At 36.6% G+C, this 15,701-nt stretch overlaps 2 protein-coding genes across 2 annotated transcripts in view; both read left to right on the top strand.

The window, feature by feature from the left end:
- The window catches only part of LOC148099919 (ATP-binding cassette sub-family C member 2-like), a 32,357-nt gene extending 22,085 nt beyond the window's left edge, over window positions 1–10,272 (top strand). Inside the window, exons 19-32 of the mRNA XM_087850237.1 lie at window positions 57–240; window positions 474–609; window positions 751–853; window positions 947–1,166; window positions 4,109–4,263; window positions 5,024–5,179; window positions 5,262–5,461; window positions 5,577–5,703; window positions 5,820–5,921; window positions 6,838–6,981; window positions 8,010–8,168; window positions 8,259–8,425; window positions 8,678–8,872; window positions 9,976–10,272. Coding sequence (XP_087706363.1) covers window positions 57–240; window positions 474–609; window positions 751–853; window positions 947–1,166; window positions 4,109–4,263; window positions 5,024–5,179; window positions 5,262–5,461; window positions 5,577–5,703; window positions 5,820–5,921; window positions 6,838–6,981; window positions 8,010–8,168; window positions 8,259–8,425; window positions 8,678–8,872; window positions 9,976–10,105 — 2,178 coding nt within the window. The 3' untranslated portion in view covers window positions 10,106–10,272. The remainder of the gene's footprint in view (window positions 1–56; window positions 241–473; window positions 610–750; window positions 854–946; window positions 1,167–4,108; window positions 4,264–5,023; window positions 5,180–5,261; window positions 5,462–5,576; window positions 5,704–5,819; window positions 5,922–6,837; window positions 6,982–8,009; window positions 8,169–8,258; window positions 8,426–8,677; window positions 8,873–9,975) is intronic.
- Window positions 10,273–11,249: 977 nt separating this feature from the next.
- The window catches only part of LOC102787717 (ATP binding cassette subfamily C member 2), a 28,702-nt gene continuing 24,250 nt past the window's right edge, over window positions 11,250–15,701 (top strand). The window contains 2 exon segments of the mRNA XM_087850236.1: window positions 11,250–11,384; window positions 11,928–12,104. Coding sequence (XP_087706362.1) covers window positions 11,340–11,384; window positions 11,928–12,104 — 222 coding nt within the window. The 5' untranslated portion in view covers window positions 11,250–11,339.

The following is a 15,701-nucleotide window of genomic DNA, read 5'->3' as shown; positions in this document are numbered from 1 at the left end:
TGGCTTAAATAATTTGCGGTTTCAAACTTCAGTCTCATATATCTCTGACCATACAGACTCGTATCCTGGTGACTCATGGCATAAGCTTCCTGCCTTACGTGGATGAAATTGTGGTTTTGGAGGATGGAGTCATTTCTGAAGTTGGATCCTATGAAAATCTTTATGCCAGTGGAGGAGCTTTTTCTAAGTTTCTCGACACATATGCCACTGAGCAGAACAATCAGAGAAATTCAGAAACAGGTGATTACAACCTTTTCTTAGTATATTAGGAATATAATCTGCACACATTGCTTGTTTTGTTAGTTTTACAACCAAAATCTATGCTAAAATTATACATCACAAATATGAATTAATTAATTACATTTCTTTTCTCATCTTTTAAGGATACTTTGTGTTGATGTTGTTCACATATTGACCCAAATACCATAAATTACTGCCACATATGTAAAACACCATGTATATTGTTAATTTAGGTGAGGGCCAGGATGCAGAAGACTTTGAGCTAATCCCAGGTGGAGACGATGCCCAACCTGACGGTGCTTTGGAGGACACTGTTTCTCTTACACTGAGGCGAGAAAACAGCATCCGCCGCAGCCAGCGCAATGGCAGGTTCGAGCTTGTTAAAGTTGCAGATGAAACCAGGGAAACAGCTTGTCTCAAATAGCATCTTTAGCAGAATGTGCAACACATATGGACAATATATAATAATTTAATCATGTTTTACCAGATCATTTTTCTCACCTTTTTTAGTGTCAGATTAAGAAGAAATACTTCCGTAAAGAAATCTGAAAATTCTGATGAACCAAAGAAAGGCCAGAAGCTTATAGAGAAGGAAACTATGGAAACAGGACAGGTAACACAATGTTTTTCTACAAATAGCGCAAGATTACAACAAAGATTACAACGATAGCCTGTTTCCTGAGTGCCGTCTCACGCTGATTTCCAGGTGAAGCTTGCAGTGTTCCTGCAGTACCTGCGAGCCATGGGCTGGGGATATTCTGCCATAGTTTTCGTGATTTACTTCCTCCAGAACGCTGCTTCCATTGGTCAGAATTTGTGGCTGAGTGACTGGACCGGTGATTCTGTGGAGTACTACAACATGACATACCCTTCCTGGAAGAGGGACACAAGGGTGGGAGTGTTCGGAGCTCTTGGAGTGGCTCAGGGTAACTGAACACTGAATCCTTTTCTATTTGCAAATATTTTCATGTAAATTAAGCTCAAGGAACTGTATGTCTTGGAGAAAGAAAAATTCCCCACCGTAAAATTTGGGATCATTATTAAATCATTATTATCATGGTTTAGATACAACCTAAACATCCAGTTTTGTATATTTTTATATGTGCTATAGTTTTTATCAGGAGGTCATGTTTAAGAACTAGATGGGTATAAATGAGTAAATTTGAGTAAATGTTTTGAGAGATTTCTTTAACAGACAACTCAAGACATACATTTTAGAGGTAAAATGATAAAAAGACTTGGATTGCATTGACATAATGTTTTTCCTGATGCAATTTTGTCATTTAGATATAGCAGAGCTTTGCAGACTTACTCTTGTAAGTCTGCAAAGCTCTGAGTTTTTGGGGCCCATGCTGTCATGTGTCAGTGTGTGGCTGGCAGAGAGCGGACCCGAATTGCAGATACAGAGACAGGACTAATCTCTGAACAGTTTTATTACCGGGAACTCAGGGAGCAAAACACAAAACTACCAAAGCACAAGCTAAATGTGAATCAGACACTTACTGGTTACAAACAACCAGAGCATGCACATAGGAAAAGCTAGTTGATGTGACAAAGACCAGAGGGAGACTCAAGCAATAAGTACACAGCAGGGAATCAAGGCTGAGAGGAATCTAAGTGACCAAAGACGGTAAGCAAAACTTAACATAGCGCAAAAGAGACAAGGGACCATTAAAATAAGACAGGAAATATTGCCTGACAGCGAAATATTATAAACTAAGAACATAAACGGGTATACACTATGACCTTGACAAAAACCTGTGAACTATACACAGACCAAACCAAAACACAAGACAAGACAAGGACAGAAGATGAGATTGAGATAGTTACAGAACTAAGGACTTAGAATATAAATAACAAAACTTGGGAGCTCAAGGGAAATAAGATTAAACTCAAAAGAGAGAATACCATAGGACAAGAACATAAAAATTTCACAAAACAGAAATACAAATCAAAGCCAAAACCATCAAACTTAAAGCACATGGCCCAAAAATCTAGGATCCTAACACATTCGTAGACAGCCATATTAATTACTACTCTTTCTTTCTTGCACGTAGGTCTTCCCATCAATCAAACATATAACATGTGACTTCTCACAGGAAGAAGTCCCCTGAGATGAATGAAGCTCAACCACTCAAATTTTGTTATATTTGATTTTCCCACATACTGATTCTTAATTCTTAAAAACCCATGTCAGTTAGCTTATCATCAGTCTATGGACAATGCAAAGCTTTCAGTAATGTAAGTAATAAGGCAATCAAATCATAGTCAGAGAATTAAAGCTGTGAGCCATTTGGGTATTCAATTTTAAATCCTGTGGTCTTGTTGCCCCTATCAAAGACCATTTTCTTTCTACAGCCATGCTATGATCAGATCAAGTTGCCATGACAACTGTCCCCAGCTTCATTTCTTGATCTCCAATGGCTTCTTCTCAAGATATATGATATGTTATTAAGTGGGCTATACAGACCGTATGTCTGTTCATTTTCTCATTTAATAATCTAACTCATATAAAGGCTTCAACTTATCTCAGTAACTGCGATACACAAAGAGAATACCACACCTGAGATTCAGTTTCTCACGAACAGCTGTGTTATTTGAACAGAAAATAAAATAAACTAAATGTCTGGAGGCCTGGCCAAAAGAAACAAAGATGTGGAAGCAACACAATGGGGCGAGAGACCTGGAATTTCCGTCTCTAAACTACTCATAGTATAAGAAACTAGAGGAAAATAGGAAAGATGCTAAAAAGCTGCTTGGGCTGGGCAAAGGATAGCAAGAGCCTTTTCCTCTAAATAGAAGCTCAGGGGCGGACGCATCTGAGAAAGTAGGAGTAAGTACATAAGTGAAAAAGGTGAGAGAAGAGCACAGAGAGAGAGAAGAAAGAGGAAGCAAACACAAGGGGGCAGCACGTAACACATAATTTCTATAGCATGTTCTTGTTCTTTCTTTATTTGTCCTTTAACAGTATTTTTTATACTGCTTAAAGATTTTCTTTCTGTTTGACTGGATATTAAAATAATATAGAAACATCGTGTCCAGTCGATATGCAACTCATTTTATAACCATTTAAATAGTTAATCTGTTTCTCAATAACATCTTATGCTTATGCTTATCTTGTACAATCTTATGCTTACCTTGTGCTTGTAGATATACTTGGGTTTTTCCAGTAGACAGTTATTGGGATATTCTGGACTTAAAATATTATTCAATGATCTGTATAAAATTTGCAAATTGCAAATTGTGGTAGAACTTGAAGGCTTGCAGTTCTTCAAGTACTTAAATCATAAAATATCTCATTTCGAATTCAGTGATGTTAAAACCATAAAAGAAAAAGCTAAATTGATGTAGCCCTATTCAACATTTCAGAATAATGCTTGTGCTAACATGGTGCCTAATTTTAGAAACTTTAAGTATTTAGCTAACAAGTAATTAGTGTAAAGAGGGTTTAGAGTGGGTGTCTGTGAGTGTGTGTTTTTTTTCTTCAGAATAAAAGAGAACACAACTACAGTAATTATTCCCTGAAATATTAAAGGCAGGGGTATATTTTCAGCACTTTCCTCAGCAGTAATTAGTGGATCGTGTTAATAGTTTTAAGATGTACAAAGGTAACTGTCTCTGCATAAGACAGACAGACTCAGGTGTACATTGAAATTTTGTGATTTTTTATTTGTCCCTTTTTTTCCAAGCTAAACTTTGTCATTAGGAATATCTGATTTTTCAAACTTGGTCCAATCCAGTTAACAAGTAATTGTTGCAAAAGGCATAAAAAGCACACTTGAGTCTTATGTTTAATGTTCCATTCAAAGTGGATTTTTCTTTGTGAAGAGTATAGAATAATTTAGAAACCCTCCCACCTTTACTGCAGGTCTCTTTGTGTTCCTCGGCACACTGCTCCTAGCAAATGCTTCTGTCAGTGCATCTCGTATCCTGCATTCAAAACTGCTTAACAACATCCTGCGAGTTCCCATGGTTTTCTTTGACACCACACCTATTGGAAGAGTGGTCAACCGCTTTGCAAAGGTAGCCTTTTAATTTCATTTTTCAAAATTAATAGTGGAAGTGGAATGTTCCCCAGTTCTGCTTAAACCTTTGCATACAGTCCTTCCCAAATGCCTCCTCAAGTATACACAAATGTACCCTGGTCTGTCTGGAATTGGTACAGGTGTTAGTAGAAACTAGAGTAAAAAAAAAATCAGGATTAGATTAATTTAATGTATTCTGAGTAGCTTGAAAGCAGTGTCATAAGTCATAGTTCAGTTTATATAACAGGGTTTATATCTAACCCGTCTAACAAAAACCAAAGGTCTTGTATTCTTATCTTGTTTTACCCACCCGCTATGATCGCCATGATGCAGCTCCAGTTGTAAAAACACTTTCATGCTGTGAAAACTTATTTTAAACTCTTTTACAAAACCTTTACTTTTAGGATGTCATCCTCTCATCTAGCTCTAGAACCTTCTCTCTTCCAGTGTGCTGAGTAGTCTTTGACCAGTTTGATCTTACTATATTCTATTTATCAACAGAGGTAGCTCACCCACTGCATACTAAGAGCTAAATTCACAAAAAAATGAATTAGCTTTTGATATATATTTATATACCAACTTTGCCTCAAATTTCAAAGTACACAAAAAAGTTGGTGGATAAACCATTGCTTTTATTTACACTTATAATTTCACCATTTTTAATATTACTTTTGATCTTTTTACATGCACTTTATTGATAAAAAATGTACTTGTCTTGTGTTTTAATAAATTCTAACTTTCCAACTATTATCCTAAAGGACATTTTTTCTATAGATGAGGCCATTCCTAATTCCTTCCGCTCCTGGCTCCACTGTTTTCTGGGTGTACTGGGGACGCTATTTGTCATCTGCCTGGCAACCCCTTTCTTTGCCATAGTCATCATTCCTTTGGCAGTGATCTACTTCTTTGTACAGGTAAGCCGAAAGAAGAAGAGGATTTGCCTAACTAACTAAAAATAGGAAACTAATGTTGTTTTGTCTTTCTCTCTACACCCAGCGCATTTATGTCGCCACTTCAAGACAGCTGCGGCGACTGGACTCTGTGTCTCGCTCACCGATATACTCTCACTTTGGTGAGACGGTGTCCGGCCTGTCAGTGATAAGAGCCTACAGGCATCAAGAAAGGTTTCTTAAACACAATGAAGTAACTATAGATGAAAACCTCAAAAGCGTCTACCCGTGGATTGTGTCTAACAGGTCAGATATTCAACGGTGTACCTGCAAACACAGAGAAGCATGTGATGTAAATTGCTCATAAAACTGACCCTAACATTTCACTGTTAGACATTTCACTCACTTGTTTACTCAACAGATGGCTGGCCATACGTCTGGAATTTGTCGGAAACCTGGTGGTGTTTTTTGCTGCTCTGTTTGCTGTCATTTCCAGAGATTCTATTGGCAGTGGCCTGGTTGGCTTGTCTATATCATATGCCCTTAATGTGAGCCATTAAAACACTCATACCTTTATCATTATTTCATCACTGTTTATGTATTTGCTAATACTAAAATCCAGCAATAATGTAAACACTGACGTCTATTCTACACTGTTCTGCAGGTAACCCAGACCCTCAACTGGTTGGTTAGGATGACCTCAGAGCTGGAGACCAATATTGTAGCTGTGGAGAGAGTGAGTGAATATACTGAGCTTGAGAATGAGGTATGTAGAAGATTTTTAATGACAATTCTCTTTATTAGATGAAACTCTACTGTTATCTTATCAGGCTGTTAGTTGATTGTAAGCACCACAAATGCAACTGGGATAAAAACATAATAATAGTAATAATAATAATAATAATAATAATAATAATACAATTTAGTACAATATCGTACACGTACACTGGGTTTTAGCTGCTGATCTTGAGTAGTGACACATTGTTACCTCCGCCAAAGAGATTATGTGTTTTTGTAGCATTTACATGCTTGCCATTCTGTCTGTAAACATGACAGCTGGAAAGTTTTGACTGAATTTTGATTAAACTTTGTTGTTTGAGTTTACAGTGGGATCATGTTAACAATCCACTCAAATATGGCTTACGGCCACCAGGGTCTTCAAGGACAACTTAATGATTTATTGGTTGAAAATGGACAAAAAGCCTTAGAATCTTTGGTGTATATGGTCAACATATAATACTACCATATAAACACCACTGCTACTGCCATTGATTGTACTGACAAACTAAATATCAAGTTACTCTGGATCTCTTCTTCAAGGTCAAATAATGACAATCTTTTAATAGGTCAGACTTGTATAACATGCCAAATATATTTAAATAAACTATGTTAGAAATTTGACTTTGTTTGTATTGGCAACATTTGTTTTATTATGACATTGTTATGTACATTACAATAACAGGTTATAAGTGTTTAAATACGTAGCAATTCAAATACAACTATAATGTTGAAATTTTGTTGCTTAATGCATGTTTATGTAGGTTTTGATATTACTATAATATCTTTGTATGTATATGTGAGTGCTTCAATTTAAGAAAAGATATATTCTAGTGGTTATCTTAGCTACTCTTGATAACGTCTGCGTTATTACTTATTTATTCTGTTTGTGTTTGTTGTTACAGGCTGACTGGGTAACTGACACTCGGCCCCCACAGCAGTGGCCAGAGGCAGGAAGAGTGAAATTTGAGAACTACAAAGTGCGTTACAGACCCGAATTGGATTTAGTGCTGCATGGAATCACTTGTGACATCGACAGCACTGAGAAGGTACATGTTTGTGTGTGTGTGTGTGTGTGTGTGTGTGTGTTTGTGTGTGTGTATCTGAAAGAGAGACAAAGTGAAAGAGAGAGAGCATGCATGTATAAAGTTCATGCAGGATTTATTAATATGTTAATGATTTACAGAGTACCCTTGTAGATCAAATAGATCAAGATATAGAAAACAATATCTAATATGTTTTTCACACGAGATACAGATTCAAATACTATAAAAAAAAAATTTGTTTTTTGGATGGAGGTTGCTTAAATTATAGCTTTGTTTTTTTTTCTCTATCACTAGCTTCTAAAATAATAGCGGTTTCTCAAGTGTAGCTTACAGATGGTAGACTTTAAGTTTATTTTTAGTTGAGTTTAGAAAAAAATAATTTGTATTTTGATGTAACTTTGTCCTATAAAGCACTGACATTCTGTACTTTAGTTTTTTTTTATGTTTTACAGTCCAGTCTATTAATTATTTACTCAAAAAAAAAAGCCACAGAACAAATAGTAATGACAATAATTGATTTTAAACAAACAGTAAAAAATAATGTAAACTGTCAGCTTGTGTCTTTAGTTGTACATCACTCTATACTATAAACAACTGTGATGTCCAAATAAGTAACTAGCCTATCTTTAGGATAAAATGTCAAATGACATACTGATAATGTGAAGTGAACACAATGTGAACACCCTGAATACAGTGAAGCCAAAGTACACATTAGAAAAGACAGTCTGTATTGCAACAACATATAAAAGAACTAGATATAGCTTCTTATGTTGTGGAATTATCTACAGTCAGAAGAATTGATTATACAATCCATAAAATACCAGCTGCCTTTTTTTCTGTTTTCACATTACATTACTTAAATTGCTAAAAACAAATCTTTTACACACTGAGTACAGACTGAGTATAAATGTTTGTGACTGCATTGTTTAATGCCTTTTCTTTACCTGTTGTGACAACAGTTTATGAAAACTTTTTTCAAATATGTGCCAGCTGTTATTTTGATCTTATGTGTTTTCCCTCGCTGCATTCAGATTGGTATTGTCGGTCGCACAGGAGCTGGGAAATCAAGTCTTACCAACTGCCTGTTTAGAATTATTGAAGCTGCTGAAGGTTGCATCCGCATTGATGATGTAGATATCGCTACAATAGGCCTGCATGACCTGAGAAACAGACTCACGATTATACCACAGGTATACACATCAATATAGACAATAACCTTGTCAAAGAATTAAGCATATTATGAAAAAAATACACTGACATTTTTAATCCCATGTGCACAGGATCCCGTTTTGTTCTCGGGGTCACTGAGGATGAATCTGGATCCATTTGACAAGTTCAGCGATGAGGAGATTTGGAGAGCGCTGGAGCTCTCTCATCTAAAGAGCTATGTATCAGGGCTGCAGGAAGGGTTACAGCATGAAGTGGCAGAGGGGGGAGAAAACCTCAGGTGGGTAATAAAATTAACAATACGGCCTCTGTGGTCATTTGAAAATGATGACTTCAAACTCAAACCTAGGGAATGTTGGCACATAAGCTGCAAACTTCTTTAGATGTATATCTTTTCCACACTTCATTAGTCTAAACCTAATGCAATTTTCAAAAACCATGCATGCATAAACTTTCATATACACATGAGTTCCTTGTGTGCTTTGTGCATAAACCCTCTTAAGATATCAATGCTGTAATACAATCTTTCCAGTGTTGGGCAGAGGCAGCTGCTGTGTCTGGCTCGAGCTCTCCTGAGAAAGTCACGTATCCTAATTCTGGATGAAGCCACGGCAGCTGTTGACCTGGAGACAGACAACCTGATTCAGAACACCATCCGCAAAGAGTTCTCAGACTGCACAGTCCTTACCATCGCCCACCGCCTGCACAGTATCATGGACAGCTCTAGGTGAGTTATACCTTTTCCCTTAACATTTTTGGATGAAATTTTTGGAATTCATGACAATGTTTTTCTGACATGAAGCTTAAATTTGGTCTTGTTTTGCTGCTGGTTCAGTGAATTTTGGTCGGAGATTGACAAAACATGTAATTTGAGAATCTATGAGATATCAGCTTTCAGCACCCAACAGCATGTACATGTACGTGCCGTCGGATCTTGCTTTGTGTTTACATCTTTTTCGTGGAATCCATTTACCTTAGTTTAGCTGTAAGGCGATTGCTGAAATAGTTTTGTAAGCTTTAAGCTGGTGTTTCTGGAAAATACATTTATATTAAAAAAAGGATTTCAGGATTTACTGAATCGATATTGCATTATTCAAAATAAAATCGATTTGAATCAGTAAATTGATTTTTTTAAACCCACTCCTAATCATACATGAGAGTAATATTTGACCAAATGATCTAGACCAAGGGGTACTGACTCTCTGTTTTCCATTAGTAGTTTTAACATTTGGACTTTACCTTAACCTAAACTTACTTTACTGTAAGTTACTTTATTTTGGCTAAAATGTTGAGCCGACTATCTGATACTGTGCATTTGTAGGTCTTCTGTGTGTTCTTTTCATTACTTAGATTATTTTGCTTTCCATTTCTGTTCTGTTTTGGTTTATACTTTGGTGTTTCAGCAGTTAACGTAACAAAAGTTCCACATGTGTGAGGTCAAAGTTAGCCTCAAATTTGTCAAGAAGTTACATCACTAGTAACTTCACTTGGATTCAATGAATCTTTAAATGGGTATCTGCTAGATAGTTCTGCTAGTTTAGCAGGACATTACAAAAGTGAACAACTAGCAGTACAACAGATTGGTCCTGACCTCAACCTTGTAATAAAAGGCAGCACTATTTGTGTAACCCTTTAAACTTTGATTCCTTAGAATAATGAGCGTACCCTTTCCCTCCAGTGTCTGTTTGTATCTCCCCTGAGTTAACTGTTCACAGAGACAGCACAAATATTTACACATCAGTTTTCACTTTTGAGCTGGGCCTGCCAAAGCCACACAGTATGGACATTTCTCAGTGGGCTACTATTAAATCCTGTGTGTCTTTCCAACAGGGTGATGGTGCTTGATGCTGGAAAAATAGTGGAATTTGATTCGCTGAGCAACCTGCTTGAAAATGAAGGTCATTTATACGCCATGGCAAAGGATGCTGGGATAACACTAGAAAGCAACACACATTTATAATCTATACTTCTACTGTTCTTTTAGGGAAGATTTAGGGCACAATTTTTTGTGTATGTGTTTTATTTGTAGGTTTCATTGTGAAGACCTGATTTTACTTTTATGTAATGAAACACTGACATATGTGTCGTATCTATAGGGAACAACATAGGGAAAACATATTGTATATGTAACACATTTTATGTGTGAAAAATAAAATTTCTTTCTGAAATCATGCTTAACTGGTTTTAATTTCAAAAAACTCTTTTTTGATACAATGTTATCAGTCTGTTCATCAGGCCTCTGCATCCATTTACATCCATCTATTAAAATTGGCTTTGGAATGGATAAAACAGGCTAATATTAGGCTTCGGGAATGGTCTTCCCAACCCTAACCTCAACCTTACTGAAAATTTGTGGATTACACTTAAAAACCGGTTCTATGCTAGAAAACTCACTAATTTAAACTCTACCAATTCTGTCCAGAAGATTGGTCAAATATCCAGCCATAATTACTCCAGAATCTTGTTGACAGCAACCAAAAATGTCACCCTGAGGTGTAACTTACAAAGGGACGTTTGACCAAATATTAGTGGACACGTATTTATATGTTTGACCCTGTTTTGATTAGAGAAAATCCAAAATAAATTCATCTTGTGCACCCAATTCTTGTTTTTTAAAGTGACTCGGGATGTATGCTGTACAATCATTTCATCCTGGAAAACGATGACGTCAAAGAAATCATTAAAAGCCAAAAAACAGAATGACATTCATATCAATGATGAGTTTATGTAAATGTTTGACCACAACTGTATGTGTATTTATGACAAAGTGGAACTAGAGTACTTTTCTTATTTTAAAGTAAGACAACAGTCATTTATCAAAACCTTACTGGTTTTAAATATTTATGTAGAAAATAACAGCAAAAGGGATCTAATGACCCCACTGTAGCCTGTAGTGTACTTTTTGTAGAAACCAGGCACAGATTCAAATCTTATATTCTCTTCACTAATCCAGCACCTCTCTGTTGAATTAATGTTGTTTCTCTGTAGAGTGAATAAGTAACTTTTTTTTTCTGCTTAAAAAACCTCACGGATCAAAGTCCCTTACAGCCACATCCTACAATTGTCAGTGAACTGTGGGTGGACAGAGGAGAAAGCAGCAGTATTTGAGTAAAACACGGCAGTAGTGGGGCAGACGGTAAGAGGCGTCGGCTTGTCTGATCAGCTGAGGTTGACTGAAGCTATCACTGTAAAGCATGTGTGCTGCAGCTCTGGAGGAGTACTGTGGGTCCATTTTTTGGGTGAGTTAAACAAGCAGAAAGACTGAAGAATTAATTCAAACAAACATATCAGACTAGTAACATACAAAGTAATTTGTCTGGAATGTAAGATGAGAATGACAGCAAACAGACATATAACACCTTATAATACCATGTCAGGGACATGTTGATGTCATAGTTTTGGGCGTTTATTTATTTTTTTTTTTTAAAGATCTTTTTTTTTTTTTTTTTTACTTTTTTATGCTTTGGAGAAATTAAAGCTGTAAGAAAAGTGAAGCTGATTAAAAGGCAGTAAAAATGAAAGATGCACGTGTAAAAAGCTGTTCATGTTATTGTGTCAGTCTGTTCAACACAGATTGGACAAACAGGAAGGTCATGGTTTGTATTTGTCACAGCAACTATGAAAGACATCTTCCAAAAAGGCAGAAAAGAAAATAATTAACTTTCTGGTTTCAGACAGTTTCTGGGTTCAGAAAGTTAATCAGTTGCATTTTTAAAACAACTTTCTGGTTGTCTTAGAAGGGCAGCAGGACTTTGTTATGCATCTTTGTTTGTATCCTTCAGAATGCTACATATCTGAAGCGACCAGACCCAGACCTTCCACTATGTGTGGAACAGACAGTTCTTGTATGGATCCCCCTTTGTTTCCTGTGGCTCTGTGCCCCATGGCACCTGCTGGCTCTCTGTCAGAGTGCAAATGTAAACACAAAACAGCTGTCCAAGCTCTACATCTGCAAACAGGTAAGAAATACCATCTAATTAAGGCATCTTTATAAAAAAAATTGTTGTTTCAGTTTATAGCTTAGGTAGCTGTGTTCTAATTTCAAACGTTTAACTGTATACACGGGCGACCGTGGCTCAGGGGATTGGGAAGCGTATCTGTAACCGGAAGGTCGCCGGTTCGTTCCCCGGGCTCTCTGTCCTGGTCATTATGTCCTTGGGCAAGACACTTTACCCTACTGGTGATGGCCAGAGGGGCTGATGGCGCGATATGGCAGCCTCGCTTCCAGGGCAGCTGTGGCTACAACCGTAGCTTGCCTCCACGGTGTGTGAATGCGAGAGTGAATGAATAGTGGCATTGTAAAGCGCTTTGGGTGCCTTGAAAAGCGCTATATAAATCCAATCCATTAAAGAAATATTTTTTACTGTAAAGTTTTGGAGGATTTAGAGGAAAAACTGAATTTGTTTTTTTAATACATAAAATATGAATCAAATTACAGTAAAATGACAGTAAAAGATGAAAAAATGACATTAAAAAGTAGTTTATGTACCTTTACTTGGATTTGTTGACAATTAACACATATGTTGTGTTTTGATGGAAGCATTTGTTGCGCATTCTTTTTATCTTGGGTAAAAGAAGGATGTAGTCTGAACCCAAGTTTCTAATCATTTATTGCCTCAAGCAGTTCAACCCATAAGCATGTACATGGATCTCTTTGATTCAGAAAACCACAGTCTGCAAGCAGTTAGCTCTAACCAACGTCCTGAAAGAGAGCGACCTTTACTTAACATTACAGAGAATTATGTATGATGCTTTTAATTGGTCAAAACTGTTGGGAAGACGCCGTGGTTTAGACTTGGCTTTCCCTCGTTGGCCCAAAGGCTGGTCGCAGCCTTCTGGCACTACACTTTCCTCCGGTCAGGCGAGGACACATCTGGGGTGGTAACCTGCCTCTCCTATTTCTGTATAACAGCCTGGTTTCATGTGACAGTGGTCACGGTGGTATGTGAAATGCATACTTATTCCAGGCTTTGGTATTGCTCACTATACTGCAGCCAAAATCATAAAAATGCATATAAAGTATGATTCATGAAATATTTGACCTCACACATTCATCCCAAGAAAATGGTGACAACATCTATAAATGTTCCTTTTATGAGTAAATAACTTCCATTTAGTATTTGTAAACCCACACAGGGTATAATTTAAAAAATGGTGCATTTTTTATTGGTTATGTACTTTTTTAGAATTATTGACCAAAACTGGTAAATATACCATAAACCTATAAAAACAGAAATACATATTTTATATTATTCTCAAGATATATTAATGAGTTTGGACAATACATGTTAAATGCCTATGAAATCACGGGATTGTATAATTAAAAATACTATATGATTTAATAGCATTAAATAAATTTTGTTAGTTTTTTTAATACAAAAATGTCACTAAGAAGTGAAGGGTTTAACTCCAGAAGATTTCACATTTTAGTTTTAAAAAGAAACTAGGCGTGAAGGACGGGCACTTTCCATCCAAGCTTAATAGCAGTTCACTTTCAAGTCAGCAACGATACAGAAAGGAAATAGACTTTATATGGAGAGGTCACTGTGGATTATGGGATGCTTACAAACTGACAGTTTGGAATTTTTACCTTTTGGAAGAGAAGAGAGGTGAAACCTCTCCAAGCAACTTACAGAAGTTCAGACGCTTTTCTTTCCAAGCTCCTTAGACTACGATGACCTGGATGACTGAGAACCTTCACAGACACCATCAGGACTTACACAAAAATGAGGCACATTGCCAATCTGTATGCTGTGTAGCAGTTTGCAAGTATGAAGAATTACAGTGCTTTAAAGGTTTTGTTTACCGTTACCACTAACATTTTCTGTGACTTTGCAGGGACCTTTGTAGAACTACGTAGAAGTACAAAGTTAGCATAGTCCTGATTGTAGAACTTTGAAGATTTTCTCTCAGTGTTTGCTCAATGTGCTCATTCAGTGTTCTTCATTCTGTAAAGTTCTTGTCTCCCTCTTTCAAACTATTGTTTCTCATTCCCTGTTTTGTTTTGTTTTGATTTTGCTAGTCATTTTTCTCCTGTCTCTTGCATTTAGTTTTGCTTTCTTTTTAAGTTGTGCTTTGTTCCCCAGCTATGTCCATTTCCCTTAATTCTTATGTGTGGATTTTATAACCTATTTCCTCTGTTCTTTGTCAGGTCATTTGTTAACCTGCCTTCAAGTGCTCCAAGTTTTCTGAAAAAGCTTGATTTTTGCTGTTCATTTCCCCCTATGGACTGTAATCATCCTAAATAAAGATTAGTTTTCACTTTAATCTGAGGGTTTCTCAGTATTGCATTAACATTCCCCTCTTTCCACACTTCATGCTAGTTCACAAATGCATTTTCAAATGCAGAAAATTAGCTACACAATGAAAAACACAATCAATACATATATTACTCATTTTACAGACTGTGCCATCCTCTTTACAACTGCACCTATTGTTAGGCTTTTTCATTATTTTCGTATATTATTCTGATGCCTTGACTGCATGCTGAGGTGGCAACCCCAAACCCTACTCGAGTAAATTTAAATAAAAATGTACGTTTTAAAAAAACTATAGAGTCTCGCTAATGACCTACTACATGGGTTCTCAAACTTTTTCACAGTGAGTACCACCTTATAAAATATATGGCCTTTAAAGTACCACCATTATGACCGACTTTAAAGTACAGTAGTATAGGTCTATTTAACACCATATACAGTTTACACGAGACAATTTTATTTCTTATGTGAATGTTATTTATTTTAACTGTCATAAACAGGATGTGACAAGTGATAATAATAACAACTGTACTGCAATAAAACATTCACAGCAGGTGGCATATCCAGTCTTTAAGTGATGAACCCTGCCTTCGGGTCAAAACTACTCTGCATTTATTAGGGCTGTTGTGTTTTTAACATATTTAATGCTTTGTATCTTGTCCTACTTAATCTGAACAAGCCCCTAAAAAATGGCTCTTTTGTTTTTATTACCACTATTCATTTTAAAACTCAGTTTTTAAAACCTTACAATGTAACAACAGCCCAGCCCATGCAGCAGTATATTAATGACCAACCTCGTACTGTGAATGGATTATCTCAGTAGTTCCCCTGACTGACTTTTGGTCATTTACATCATCCCGACATGTGATTGCATTTGTCCCTAAACATTGGGAAACCTCACGTTAACTTTTGTCGAGTTGAAAAAAGTTAGCGTTCATCCTCCAGCTTCACTGTGTTTATATTATGCTAACTATAGCTGTGTAGCTAGCCACCACGTAGCACATCATTATATACCAGCTAGTCCAACTACAGTAACCATATAAATGTCACTGCTGTTTAGTTTCCTGTCATCATTTATGTCGAAAGTGATAGCAGAGCTTTACGTTTTAATTTTTCAGAAATCCCTGAATCAGAACATGGTATATTATTCAGTCTTCAATAAATTTTAGAGACTTCCTGCGCACCACTAGAGGGAGCCCATGTACCACCAGTGGTACGCGTACCACAGTTTGAGAACCTATGACCTACTGAATTTTATTCAGATGTGTTGCAGCAGGGACACATGGAAAAATTTGGGAA

The sequence above is a fragment of the Neolamprologus brichardi genome, chromosome 13 (genome assembly GCF_056152115.1).
Source record: "Neolamprologus brichardi isolate AB-2024 chromosome 13, ASM5615211v1, whole genome shotgun sequence".
NCBI lineage: Eukaryota > Metazoa > Chordata > Actinopteri > Cichliformes > Cichlidae > Neolamprologus > Neolamprologus brichardi.
This window is presented reverse-complemented; position numbering and strand designations above follow the sequence as displayed.